Genomic DNA, 14,712 nt, shown 5'->3' on the forward strand with positions numbered 1-14,712 from the left:
CTAGGCGCCTGATGGGGTGAGGTGCATCTCGCTGGTTTATCGTCCTAGCCCCGCCCGACGCAGAGGGTCTGGACGGTTTCCCGCATCCCGGGGAAATACGGGCGTCCGAGCCGGTGGCCGAGCTCCGGCAAGGGCGGGAACCTTCAGGATTAAATAGACAGGGTCTGGCTCTGTCGCCCAGGCTGGACTGCAGTGGCGCGATTTCGGCTCACTGCAACTTCTGTCTCCCGGGTTCAAGCAATTCTCCAGCTTCAGCCTCCCAAGTATCTAGGACTACAGGTGCGCGCGACCACGCCCGGCTTTATTAATTTTTCTGTGGGGATGGGGTTTCATTATATTGCCCAGGTTGGACAAAGTTGTTTTTTTTTTCTTTTTTCAGGCGGACTCTCGCTCTGTCGCCAGGCTTTCTTAGCCTCCTGAGTAGCTTGGACTACAAGCGCGCGCCACCATGCCCGGCTACTTTCGGTATTTTAGTAGAGATGGGGTTTCACCATGTTGGTCAGGCTGGTCTGGAACTCCTGACCTCGTGATCCGCCTGCCCCGGCCTCCCAAAGTGCTGGGATTACAGGCGTGAGCCGCTGCGCCCAGTTGGAAAAAGTTTTGTTTTTTTTAAAAAACTAAGTGCTTCCATGTACATCAGATGTTAACGACCTTGATCCTAACAAACAAACAAAAAAGATGAGGAAATTGAGGCTCAAAGATGTGTCCTGGCCTGGCTCAGTGGCGTATGCCTGTAATCCCAGCATTTTGGGAGGCTGAGGGGGGAAGATCGCTTGAAGCCAAGAATTGGAGACCCCAATCTCTACAAAAAATAAAAAATTAGCTGGGTGTGGTGGTGCACACCTGTAGTCCCAGTGAGAGGTGAAGCTAGTTGGACTTCCTGGGTCCAGTGGGGACTTGGACAACTTTTCTGTCTTACAAGAGGTTTGTAAAAATGCACCAATCAGTGCTCTGTAGCTAGCAAGAGGTTTGTAAAGTGCACCAATCAGTGCTCTGTAAAATGGACCAATCAGCAGGATTCTAAAAGCAGCCAATCGCAGGGAGGATGGAAAAAGGGGCGTTCTGATACGACAGAAACGGACATGGGAGGGGACAAATAAGAGACTAAAAGCTCCCACCCCAGTCAGCGGAGGCAACCGGCTGGAGTGCTCTGCCATGCTGTGGAAGGTTTGTTCTTTCGCTCTTCACAATAAATCTTGCTGCTACTCACTCTTTGGGTCCGTGCCATCTTTAAGAGCTGTAACACTCACAGTGAAGGTCGGAGGCTGCATTCTTGAAGTCAGCGAGAGGATGAACCCACTGGAAGGAACCAACTCAGGATACACCACTTACTTGGGAGGCTGAGGTGGGAGGATCCTTTGAGCCCAGGAGGTAAAGACTGCAGTGAGATATGATCGCACCAGTGCACTCCAGCCTGGGTGACAGAGCAAGACTCTGTCTCTAAAACAAAGTGTCTTGGTTGATGTCAAGCTGCTGGTGATTTGCAACTTGCATAAAATTAGACGATCGCTTGAGACCAGGAGTTCCAGGCCAGCCTGAGCAACATAGTGAGGATGTGTCTCCATATAAAATTAAAAAAAAATTTTTTTGAGAGGGAGTATCGCTCGGGTTCAAGCGATTCTCCTGCCTCAGCCTCCCAAGTAGCTGGGATTACAGGCGCGTGCCACCACACCCAGCTAATTTTTTGTATTTTTAGTAGAGACGGGGTTTCACCATGTTAGCCAGGATGGTCTTGATTTCCTGACCTCGGCTCACTGCAACCTCTGCCTCCTGGGTTCAAGCAATCCCCCTCCCCACCCCACGCCCAAACAAACCGAACACTATTTATCAATCCAGGTGTGTTTAATAACTAGACATAAAAATATCTCTTATGGAGCCAGGTGCGGTGGCTCACGCCTGTAATCCCAGCACTTTGGGAGGCTGAGGCGGGGGGATCACCTGAGGTCGGGAGTTCAAGACCAGCCTGACCAACATGGAGAAACTCCGTTTCTACTAAAAAATACAAAATTAGCCGGGCATGGTGGCGCATGCCTGTAATCGCAGCTACTCGGGAGGCTGAGGCAGGAGAATCACTTGAACCCAGGAGGCAGAGGTTCACTAAGCCAAGATCGTGTCATTCACTCCAGCCTAGGCAACCAGCAAAACCATCTCTAGAGAGAAAAATGAATGTAGAATGAGAATGAGAGGAAGACTTTAAGTGCCTTATTGAATTTTGACTCATGCAAATGTGTTATCTATTTAAGAAATAAATTATTGAAATGCAAAAGGTGTTTATAAATAATTCAAACCGGTTGCGGTGGCTCACGCCTGTAATCCCAGCACTTTGGGAGGCCGAAGCAGGCAGATCACGAGGTCAGGAGATGGAGACCATCCTGGGTAACACAGTGAAACCCCATCTCTACTAAAAATACAAAAAGTTATCCAGGTGTGGTGGCACACACCTGTAATCCCAGCTACTCAGGAGGCTGAGGCAGGAGAATCGCTTGAACCCGGGAGGCGGAGGTTGCAGTGAGCCGAGATCATGCCACTGCACTCCAGCCTGGGCGACAGAGTGAGATTCCATCTCAAAAAAATAAATAGATAAACAAACATAAATAAAATAAATCATTTAAATGGAGGTAAATATATTAGAAAAGAATGGGTATCCACCAAACATTTTTTTTTTTTGAGACGGGGTGTCTCTGTCACTGAGGTGCTGAAGTGCAATGGCACAATCATAACTCACTGCAGCCTCAACCTCTTGAATTCAAGTGATCCTCCAGTCTCAGCCTGCTGAGTAGCTGAGACTATAGGCATGCGCCACCATGCCTAGCTAATTTTATTTTATTTTTTGTAGAGACGGGGTAAAAAGGCCAGGCTGGTCTTCAACTCCTGGATTCTAGTGATCCTCTCACCTCGGCCTCCCAAAATGTTGGGATTACAGGCGTGAGCCACCATGCCCATCTGGAACAACTTTCATAGACATTAAACAACTTTATACGAGCAACAAAATTAAGCCATAGGTGCAAAATTCTATACCAACTCACTAACACACAAAATACAGGCATTGCAAACATTCACCAGGGGTTCGGTCCTAGATAGGAAGCTACTTAAAATGCAAGATTTTGGGCTCCCTGAAAAGAGACCTTTAACTTCTAAATATCTTCTCATCTTTTTGCAGATGCTGCAATTTCACAGCAGTTCCTTCCTTCGCGCCCGTAAAACAGTGGCAACAGTAACTCTTCTCCTGCCTGCCCATCAACTTTGTAAACTGCGCGGGGCGTAGGGGGAGGGGAGGGCTGGGGCTTGGAAACTATAAAGCACCATATGAAAAGGAGAGCACTGGGAGGTCGATGCGGGCGCATCACCTGAGGTCAGGAGTTCGAGACCAGCCTGGCCAACATGGGGAAACCCCGTCTCTACTGAAAATACAAAATAAGCCGGGCGTGGTGAGTGTGCCTGTAATCCCAGCTACTCGAAAGGCTGAGGCAGGAGAATTGCCCGAACCTGGGAGCAGAGGTTACAGTGAGCCGAGATCGTGCCATTGCACTCCAGCCTGGGGGACAACGAGACTGCGTCTCAAAAAACAAAACAAAACAAAACAAAAACAAACAGGAGAGATTATTACTAAGAGATGGGGTCTCACTATGTTGCCCAGGCTGGAGTGCAATGGTGCGATCCCGGCTCACTGCAACCTCAGCCTCCCGGGTTCAAGTGATTCTCCTGCCTCAGCCTCCCAAGTGGCTGAGATTACAGGCTCGCGCCACCACGCCCAGCTAAATTTTTGTATTTTTAGTAGAGACGGGGTTTCACCATGTTGGCCAGGCGGGTCTCGAACTCCTGGCCTCAGGTGATCCACCCACCTCGGCCTCCCAAAGTGCTGGCATTACAGGTGTGAGTCACCGAGCCCGGCCAAGGGAGGGTATTACTAATAGACAGGGGTCTCGCTATGTTGCCCGAGCTGGTCTCGAACTCTTGGGCTCAAGCGATCCTGCTTCCTCAGCCTGTCCACTAGCTAGGCTTACAAGCGTGGGACCCCGCGCCTGGCTGAAAAGAGGTATCATTAAGGACGAGACCCCCTTGGCCAGGGAAGCCCTGCGTAAGCAACGCCCCTCTCTTCAGAGGGATGCCCCGCTCCCTCCGCCCACTCCCAGCCTTCCAGCCTTGGCTCCCGAGGACACGACTCCCGGCCCTGCCACCTTCTGATAGGCTCGCGAGACCGAGGCTGCAAAGAGAGCCGCCCCCCCATTGGCCAACCGGCGAGTCCCGCTCGCCACCTCCTGGGAGATGTAGTCCCGGGAACAGCTGGCCCCTGCGACTCGCGGGTGTGACGTTGAAGATGTCGGCCTTCTGAGCCGACTGCGGTGGTCAAGAGGTGGGTGTGTTTGCAAAGTGGGTGGTGAGAGTAGCGAGGATGCGGGTGAAGAAAACCTAAGGGCCCCAAATTCAACATAAGCGAGGTTTGCGGGTTGTCAGCAAGGTACAGACCTACTTCAAATCGGGGCGCAGAGCGTTGGGGGTGGGGGAAGGCGCAAGCTCCCCGGCCAATCAGACACGAGCAACCTCAGCCCGACTCTGGAGGCCCCGCCCCCTTCCCCGCCCCACGGAAAGGGGAGGAGCTTGGGCTGTTTGAATGGCTTTGGGATGGAGCAGGGGAGAGAGTGGCTCCGTTTGCCTCCCCGCTTTGGTGATGCTGTGCGAGCGGCTTCGGGGGCCCTGGAGACGTCCGAGTCACTGAGGGTGGGCTGGGACTCGGGGCCCGCGTCCCATCTCCCCGCCGATTGGTCTGCCCCCTCTGCGAGGTGAGGTCCTCCGGGATTCCTAGAGAGGACGCGGAAGTGGTTTCCGGGGGGGCGGGTGGGATCTAACGGTTTAACCCCGTTGGACAGGGCAAGATTGGACTTGGTTACTTCCGGCGAGGAAGTGTTGGGAAGTGTCGGCTTCGGTTTCTCTCCGTGGGAAGAACCGCATCTTCCCAGCCTCGGCTGCGGGGAGCTTGATGTTCCAGGAGAGCTCCCCTAGAGTGGGGCCTTGAGGGGAGGGGGCAGGGGCTTCGTGACTGGACGGGGGTCCTGTCCCTAACCTTGACCGGGCCACAGTCTCTGTATCTCGGGGTCAGGGGCCATTCTGAGGAATCCAGGTCCAGATCTGTACCTTATAAACGCTGCTTCTCTTTGGGACCGATGGAGTCTCCCCTTGGCCTGTCAAGCTCTTGTAGCTTAGAGAACAGGCTCAGTTTTGACCATTATAATGATTTTCACCCTTATTCCGACTTAAGTTCGTCTTATGGTAGAGAGAAAGAGCGGCTGCGTCTGGACTAGTTAGTCTCGTCCCGTTATTTATATGGAATGTAAAGTTCTTCACTCTAAAACTGTGTTTTAGGTTGGGCCTGATGTCAGATTTGTATGGCTCTCTTTTACACTTTTAAAATGTTGGGGATATTCCTTATTATCATTTTGTGGGTGAAGTGATGGCTACCTTGTAGTACCTATTTTTAAGTAAATTACTTTGTTGAGTGGTCGTCTTTAGTATAGATGACCTCTTTGCCACCTGTCTTTGCTAATAATGATGCCCAATACATCAGTAGGTTGCATGCTACTGAAAGTGTCCTTCAGAAGATCTTAAAGAGCAGAAAACCAATTGGTTCAGTGTAACACAGCCAGCCTCGAAGACTTCCCTCTGAGTTGGAATGATAATGACCGAATCCCGAGAAGTTATAGACTTAGACCCCCCAGCTGAGACTTCCCAGGAGCAGGAAGACCTTTTCATAGTGAAGGTGGAAGAAGAAGACTGCACCTGGATGCAGGAGTACAACCCGCCAACGTTTGAGACTTTTTACCAGCGCTTCAGGCACTTCCAGTACCATGAGGCTTCAGGACCCCGGGAGGCTCTCAGCCAACTCCGGGTGCTCTGCTGTGAGTGGCTGAGGCCCGAGCTGCACACGAAGGAGCAGATCCTGGAGCTGCTGGTGCTGGAGCAGTTCCTGACCATCCTGCCTGAAGAGTTCCAGCCCTGGGTGAGGGAACATCACCCTCAAAGTGGAGAAGAGGCGGTGGCCGTGATAGAAAATATACAGCGAGAACTTGAGGAACGCAGACAGCAGGTGAGTCAAAGAGAAGCTATATGAGCAATGAAGGAGAGGAGTGAACGATCTGCTGAGCAGGGGTGAGATTCTTCGTCCTCTGCTGCTTCATTCATATTCTTTTGTTCTCCTGGGATTAGGTACCCTGTGACTTCCTGCCACTCCAGCAAAGAGAAGCAATATCCAGTGTGTTAACCTGTAGAAGACAATCTGCGATCTTATTTATTTTTTAAATTACTGTATTTATTTAATTATTTATTTTTGAGACGGAGTCTCGCTCTGTCGCCTAGGCTGGAGTGCAGTGGTGCGATCTCGGCTCACTGCAAGCTCCGCCTCCCGGGTTCACGCCATTCTCCTGCCTCAGCCTCTGGAGTAGCTGGGACTGCAGGCGTCCACCACCACGCCCGGCTAATTTTTTGTGTGTGTGTGTTTTTAGTAGAGACGGGGTTTCACCGTGTTAGCCAGGATGGTCTCGATCTCCTGACCTCGTGATCCTCCCACCTCGGCTTCCCAAAGTGCTGGGATTACAGGCGTGAGCCACCATGCCCGGCCACTGTATTTATTTTTTGAGTGACATGATACAAAATTCAAAGAGGTACATAAGGTTGTAATGAAAAGTAAGTTTTCCTCCTCCCATCCCCAATTTCTCTCAAGTGCCTAGTTCTCACCTGTGTATTCTTACAGAGCTGTACCATATTCTGTATGTATAAGCATATATACGTCTCATACTTTGGAAAAACGCAAATGTCTTTTAAGTCACTGTGCACTTCTGCCTCTTTTTTCTTATATCTTGGTTTCTTCCACGCCACTGCCATTGCAGCTATCTCACTCTCTGAAATTGCATTGTATTAACTTTTATGGAAGGAGTTTGAGTTGTTCCATTTAAATTGTTCCTTGAGATTGTTTCTAAATTTGTATTATAACAAACTTTGCTGCAATGACTATCTCACATATATGTGTATGTATATATATGTGTGTATGTAATATACATATGTATGTGTGTGTATATATGTATATATATGCGTATATATGTGTATATATGTGTATATATGTATATATGTGTATATATGTGTGTATATATGTATGTGTGTATATATGTGTATATTTATGTGTGTGTATATATATATATATGTATATATATAGGCTGGGCACAGTGGCTCACACCTGTAATCCCAGCATTTTGGGAACCTGAGGTGGGAGGATCACTTAAGACCAGGAGTTCCACATCAGCCTGGGTAACATAGCGAGACCCCATCTCTACCAGAAAAAACAAACAAAAAATTAGCTGGGTGTGGTGGCATGCACTTATACTTCCAGCTACTCAAGAGGCTGAGGCAGCAGGATCCCTTGAACCTGGTAGTTTGAGGCTGCAGTGAGCTGTGATTTTGCCACTGTATTCCAGCCTGTGTGACAGAGGCATACCCTATTTCAAAAAAAAAGTAAAAAGTTAAAAAAATTTAAATTGAAAAAATATATGTATATAAAATTAACTGTAGAAGGAATGCTTGAAACTCAAAATTTTTGGCTTAGAAATACATGTGTAGGCCGGGCATGGTAGCTCATGCCTGTAATCCCAGCACTTGGGGAGGCCGAGGTGGGCAGTTCATGAGGTCAGAAGATCGAGACCGTCCTGGCCAACATGGTGAAACCCCATCTCTACTAAAAAATACAAAAATTAGCCGGGCGTGGTGGCACGCACCTGTAATCCCAGGCACTCGGGAGGCTGAGGCAGGAGAATCGCTTGAACCTGGGAGTCGGAGGTTGCAGTGAGCCGAGATTGTGCCACTGCACTCCAGCCTGGCAACAGAGCGAGACTCCATCTCAAAAAAAAAAGTACATTTGTAATTTTGATAGCTGTTGACAGGTTGGTTCCCTCATAGAGGGTATAACAATTTAGAGTACCACCAACAGTGTATGAGAGAAATTTTGTGGCCATAGCCTGGTAGAACAATGTTATCAAAATTGGTCATGATTGCCAGTACATAAGATGCAATATTGGCCGGGCATGGTGACTCACGCCTGTAATCCCAGCACTTTGGGAGGCTGAGGCGGGTGGATCATGGGGTCAGATCAAGACCATCCGGGCCAACATGGTGAAACCCCGTCTCTACTAAAAATACACAAATTAGCTGGGTGTGGTGGCATGCACCTGTAGTCTCAGCTACTTGGGAGGCTGAGGCAGTAGAATCGCTTGAACCTGGGAGGCAGAGGTTGCAGTGAGCTGAGATTGCGCCACTGCACTCCAGCCTGGGCGATGGAGCGAGACTCCCATCTCAAAAAAAAAAAAAAAGATACAATATTTTATTTCTGTGAAATTTTTCTTTCTTTCTTTCTTTCTTTCTTTTTTTTTTTGGAGACAAGGTCTTACTCTGTCACCCAGACTGTAGTGCAATGGTGCAATTTTGGCTTACCCTCCACCTCCCAGGCTCAAGCAATTCTCTTGCCTCAGCCTCCCAAGTGGCTGGGATTACAGGCATGTGCCACTACCGCCTGGCTAATTTTTTTAGTTTTTTTATTTTTATTTTTTTGAGGTGGAGTCTCACTCTGTCACCCAGGCTGGAGTGCAGTGGTGCGATCTTGTCTCACTGCAACCTCAGCTTCCTGGGTTCAAGTGATTCTCCTGCCTCAGCCTCCCGAGTAGCTGGGATTACAGACATGCACCACCATGCCCAGCTAATTTTTGTATTTTTAGTAGAGACAGGGTTTCGCCATGTTGGCCAGGCTGGTCTTAAACTCCTGACCTCAGGTGATACTCCTGGCTCTGCCTTCCAAAGTGGTGGGATTACAGGCGTAAGCCACATGCCCGGCTTAATTTTTGTATTTTTAGTAGAGATGGTGTTTCACCATGTTGGCCAGGATGTTCTCAAACTCCTGACCTCAGGTGATCCACCTGCCTTGGCCTCCCAAAGTGCTGGGATTGCAGGTGTGAGCCACCACGCCTGACCATATCTGTGAAATTTCAATTAAATTTCTTTTGTTTGACCACAGCATTTTTTTTTTTTTTTTTTTTTTGAGACAGAGTCTCACTCTGTTGCCTAGGCTGGAGTGCAGTGGCGTGATCTCTGCTCACTGCAAGCTCCGCCTCCCGGGTTCATGCCATTCTCCTGCCTCAGCCTCCCAAGTAGCTGGGACTACAGGCACACGCCACCATGCCCGGCTAATTTCCTGTATTTCTAGTAGAGTCGGGGTTTCACCGTGTTAGCCAGGATGGTCTCGATATCCTGACTTCGTGATCTGCCCACCTCGGCCTCCCAAAGTACTGGGATTACAGGTGTGAGCCACTGTGCCCGGCCACAGCATATATTTTTAAAGATTATTTGTATACCCTTTTATGGTGGTGAATTGTCTGTTTATATTCCTTATCTATATTTTTTTACCTTTTGGAAACAATAAGCATTGTGTCTGTCATAGGAGTTGTAAGCGTTATTTATCCAATTTGTTGTTTGTGTTCGCTTGTGGAGGTTTTTGTTTTTCATGTTTTCTTTTTTTAGAGATAGGGCCTCACTCTGTTGTCCAGGCTGTAGTGCAGTGGCACAATCATAGCTCACTGCAGCCTCGAACTCCTGGCCTCAAGTGATCCTCTTGAGTAGCTAGGACTACAGGCACTTGCCACCACATACAGCTAATTAAAAAAAAATTTTTTTGTAGATGAGGTCTTGCCTAGTCGCCTAGCCTGGTCTGGAACTCCTGGGCTCAAGGGATCCTCCTGCGTTGGCCTCCCAAGGTGCTGGGGTTACAGGTGTGAGCCACTGTGCCCAGCCAGGTTTTAAATTTTTTTTTTTTTTTAAGACGGAGTCTGGCTCTGCCACCCAGGCTGGAGTGCAGTGGCCTGATCTTGGCTTACTGCAACCTCTGCCTCCGGGTTGATTCTCCTGCGTCAGTCTCCTGAAGGTTTTAAAATTTTTATACAGTTAGTTAAGTATTTCATTTTATGGTTAATGGATTTTGTTTATTTTTTATTTTTATTTATTTAATTTAATTTTTTTTTTTGAGATGGAGTTTCACTCTTGTTGCCTAGGCTGGAGTGCAATGGCACGATCTCGGCTCACTGCAACCTCCACCTCCCGGGTTCAAGCGATTCTCCTGCCTCAGCCTCCCGAGTAGCTGGGATTACTGGCATGTACCACGACACCAGGCTAACTTTGTATTTTTGGTAGAGATGGGGTTTATCCATGTTGGTCAGGCTGGTCTCGAACTCCTGACCTCAGGTGATCTGCCCACCTCGGCCCCCCAAAGTACTGGGATTACAGGCATGAGCCACTGCGCCTGGCCTATTTATTTATTTTTTTGAGACAGAATCTTGCTCTGTCACCCAGGCTGGAGCATTGGTGCAATCTCAGCTCACTGCACTCTCCGCCTCCCAGGCTCAAGCGATCCTCCCCACCTCAGCCTCCCGAGTAGCTGGGACTATATAGATGTATGCCACCAGGCCTGGCTAATTTTTATATTTTTAGTAGAGGTGTGGTCTCGCCATGTTGCCCAAGCTGGTCTCCAACTCCTGAGCTCAAGTCATCCACCCGCTTCTGCCTCCCAATGTGTTGGGATTATAGGCATGAGCCATCATGCCCGGCCTGCAGCTGTCTCTTAATGGAACTCCTGCACCACATTTTGCCAGTAGCAGGAGGATTGGGAAAAAAAGTGCTTTGAAATGTAAGGGAGGGAGAAAAGGGGAAAGGAACTTACTACATTCCAATATGTTAGTAGTGAGCTAGTACCTTCCAGAATTCCAGGTTCTAGAGAGTGGTTGTGGCAGAGTAATTGTGTATATCTAGGGCTGAGCAAGAACCAAAAACAGAAGGGGTGTGAGGTAGCCTCAGTCTCAGTGTTGGTCTGTCCAGTGTGACTTCCTGAGTGCTATGATGACCATTCCAATCTCCCTTCTCACCTCTGTTTCCTCTTCACACACTGGCCTTCTCATGATTCCTGACTGTACTAGACATCCTCTTTCTGCCTGACAATTTTGTTTTCTTTCTTTCTTTCTTTTTTGAGACAGGATCTTGCTCTGTCACCAAGGCTAGAGTGCAGTGGTGTGTCATAGCTCACTGCAGCCTTGACCTCCTGGGCTCAAGCAATCCTCGCACCTCAGCCTCCTAAGTAGCTGGGACCACAGGGACATGCCACCATGCCTGGCTAATTTTTTAATTTTTTGGAGAGACAGGGTCTCACTGTGTTGCCCAGGCTTGTCTTGAACTCCTGGGCTCAAGCGATCCTCCTGCTTCAGCCTCCGAAATTGTTGAGATTATAGGCATGAGCTACTGCCGCCTGGCCCTGAGAGAGTTTTTCAGTGTTCTCTCTGCCTGGGTCACTTCTACGTTTTTCCCGGCTGGCTTCTTCTCATCCATTTTTTTTTTGAGACGGAGTCTCGCTCTGTCACCCAGGCTAGAGTGCAGTGGCGCAATCTCGGCTCACTGCAAGCTCCGCCTCCCAGGTTCATGCCATTCTCCTGCCTCAGCCTCCTGAGTAGCTGGGACTACAGGCGCCCACCACCACACCCGGCTAATTTTTTGTATTTTTTTAGTAGAGACGGGGTTTCACCGTGTTAGCTAGATTGGTCTTGATCTTCTGACCTAGTGATCCACCTGCCTCAGCCTCCCAAAGTGCTGGGATTACAGGCGTGAGCCACCCCGTGCGCCCAGCCCTTCTCAACCTTTAAGTGTTTGCTTACGGGACACTTCCTCCAGAAAGCCTTCCCTGGCCTCCCAGTCTAAAATAGGTCTCCTGTGTTCTGTCTCATGGAATTAGTTTCTTCTCCTTTCCAACATACAGCCCAGTTTGTAATTATGTATTTATTTGTGTTTTGATGTGTTTGATGAACGTCTTCTCCAACTAGAAGTAAACCATGTTTATTAAGTAACTGCATAATCAGTGCGTGGCTCATTGTAGATGCACATTAAATATTTGGCAAAGGAATGAATGAAAGTCCACCATGATTCTACTGATTTCTTTCGTGGCCTTCTCTGTAACTGTACTGATCGGTTTTGGTTGTGGTTGTTAGATTGTTGCCTGCCCTGATGTGCTTCCTCGGAAGATGGCACCACCTGGAGCAGTGCAGGAGTCCTGCAGCCCCCAGCCCCTGACCGTGGACACCCAGCCTGAGCAAGCGCCACAGAAGCCTCGTCTCCTGGAGGAAAATGGTGAGGCTCAGTGATTCAGTGGAGCTGATATAGCTCAAGAGTGGGTGCCTTGGCCATGTGGCAGGCACTGTCTGCAGGAGAGAGACTCTAGGCTGAGCAGCCTCTCTACAGCCTGCAGGGTCTAGAAGCAGGGAAAGGCCAGGGACCTGGAGTTGAGTCCCTGGTATTCAGTGAAAGCCATTCCTAGAATGGCTAGGAATTACACCAGCTTCTTTTTTTTCCTTTTATTTATTTATTTATTTATTATTATTATACTTTAAGTTGTAGGGTACATGTGCACAATGTGCAGGTTAGTTACATATGTATACATGTGCCATGCTGGTATGCTGCACCCACTAACTCGTCATCTAGCATTAGGTATATCTCCCAATGCTATCCCTCCCCCCTCCCCCCACCCCACAACAGTCCCCAGAGTGTGATGTTCCCCTTCCTGTGTCCATGTGTTCTCATTGTTCAGTTCCCACCTATGAGTGAGAATATGCGGTGTTTGGTTTTTTGTTCTTGCGATAGTTTACTGAGAATGATGGTTTCCAATTTCATCCATGTCCCTACAAAGGACATGAACTCATCATTTTTTATGGCTGCATAGTATTCCATGGTGTATATGTGCCACATTTTCTTAATCCAGTCTATCATTGTTGGACATTTGGGAAAGACACATGCACACGTATGTTTATTGCTGAATTACACCAGTTTCATTAAAAACCTACAATGCAAATGATGACAGCTCTGGGTACAGGGACTGTTAAAAGATCTACACATCTTTTAAAAAAGTATCACAGATTTTTGCCTTTCTGTCATAGATTGTCTTTCTTTTATTTTTGAGACAGAGTCTCACCCTGTTGCCTGGGATGGAGGGCAGTGGTGCGATCTTGGCTCACTGCAGCCTCTGCCTCCCAGGTTCAAGTGATACCTCCACCTCAGCCTCCCGAGTAGCTGGGACTACAGGTGCCTGCCACCATGCCCAGCTAATTTTTGGATTTTTAGTAAAGATGGGGTTTCACCATGTTAGCCAAGCTAGTCTTGAACTCCTGGCCTCAAGTGATCACCTACCTTGTCCTGCCAAAGTGCTGGCATTAGAGGTGTGAGCCACTGCGCTCAGCCTCCCTCATAGATTTTCTTGTCTTAATGCTTATGTTAAAAAAACAGAAAAACAAGGCCGGGCTCAGTGGCTCACACTTGTAATCCCTGCACTTTGGGAGGCAAAGGTGGGTGGATCACCTGAGGTCAGGAGTTCAAGACCAGCCTGGCCAACATGATGAAACCCCGTCATGATGAAACCCCGTCTCTACTAAAAATACAAAAAATTAGCTGGGCATGGTGGTGCGTGCCTGTAATCCCAACTACTCAGGAGGCTGAGGCATGAGAATCGTTTGAACCCGGGAGGCAAAGGTTGCAGTGAGCTGAGACCGTGGCACTGGACTCCAGCCTGGGCAACAAGAGCAAAACTCCGTCTCAAAAAAGAAAAGAATACTGTCACACAATGCTTTTAGCAAATTTAGTCCTTCTAGCAAAATGTGATGGTCCAGAATCTCTTATTATCTTATTATTACAAAATACTGTGTGATGAAGTCCTTGCTGTTGAATGACTCACAAGATAAGAATGCCATTTTCCTTTTTGAAATTAGAAATACATTGTTCATCATTGATTCTTGAGTTTAAGAAAATTTATCTAGGATGTTATCATTTGAAACTCATTCTAGAATCTCTGTTACACTTTCAGTTTCATGATTCTCATTAGAGAGTACAGCTGTCTTTCTGTGTCATCTACTGAGTTGCCTAATAATAGTCATCCTCTGCAAATTTTCCTCTCTTTGCCAATGTGGGCAGCAAATGAAAAATTCGGAATTCTCAACCGTGTTCAATGAAAGCTAAACAAAGGTGTTAGCGATCTTTTTGGTATAAAAGAAAGTAGCTTCATGCCTGTAATTCCAGCATTTTTGGAGGCCAAAGCAGGTGGATCTCTTGAGCCCAGGAGTTTGATACCATCCTGGGCAATGTGGCGAAAACTCACCTCTACAAAAAATACAAAAATTGGCCGTGTGCAGTGGCTCATGCCTGTAATCCCAGCACTTTGGGAGGCCAAGGCGGGCAGATCACCTGAGGTCAGGAATTTGAGACCAGCCTGACCAACATGGCAAAACCCCATCTCTACTAAAAATATAAAAAATTAGCCGGGCGTGGTGGCAGACGCCTGTAATCCTAGTAGCTACTCAGGAGGCTGAGTCAGGAGAATTGCTTGAACCCGGGAGTTGGAGGTTGCAGTGAGCTGAGATCGCACCACTGCACTCCAGCCTGGGTGACAAGAGCAAAACTCTGTCTCAAAAAAAAAAAAAAAAAAGTATTAGCTAGGCATGGTGGCACACGCCTGTGGTCCCGGCTATACCAGAGGTTGAGGTGGGAGATTGCTCGAGCCCAGGAATTCGAGGCTGCAGTGAGCTGTGATTGTGCCACTGCAGTCCAGCCTGGGAGCCAGAGTGAGACTCCGTCTCCATAAAAAATAAATAAATAAATAAA

The 14,712-nt window shown here is 48.2% G+C and overlaps 1 protein-coding gene and 1 long non-coding RNA gene across 19 annotated transcripts in view; both read left to right on the forward strand.

The window, feature by feature from the left end:
• The first annotated feature begins 10 nt into the window (after positions 1-10).
• Positions 11-1,210, forward strand: LOC134730714 (uncharacterized). Its single transcript, XR_010112633.1, has 2 exons — positions 11-279; positions 380-1,210. It is a non-coding gene; the product is annotated as an uncharacterized LOC134730714 (long non-coding RNA).
• Positions 1,211-3,345: 2,135 nt separating this feature from the next.
• The window catches only part of ZKSCAN5 (zinc finger with KRAB and SCAN domains 5), a 34,487-nt gene continuing 23,120 nt past the window's right edge, over positions 3,346-14,712 (forward strand). For 2 of the 18 annotated variants that reach the window (XM_008968708.5, XM_055115164.3), the window contains exons 1-3: positions 3,350-4,354; positions 5,564-6,082; positions 12,057-12,195. In XM_008968708.5, the coding sequence (XP_008966956.3) occupies positions 5,669-6,082; positions 12,057-12,195 (553 nt within the window). In that variant the 5' untranslated portion in view covers positions 3,350-4,354; positions 5,564-5,668. Of the gene's footprint in view, positions 6,083-12,056; positions 12,196-14,712 lie in introns of all 18 variants that reach the window. The other 16 variants (XM_008968706.5, XM_055115167.3, XR_010112631.1 and 13 more) reach the window with 14 other exon arrangements.

This window comes from Pan paniscus, chromosome 6 (genome assembly GCF_029289425.2).
Source record: "Pan paniscus chromosome 6, NHGRI_mPanPan1-v2.0_pri, whole genome shotgun sequence".
Taxonomy (NCBI): Eukaryota; Metazoa; Chordata; class Mammalia; order Primates; family Hominidae; genus Pan; species Pan paniscus.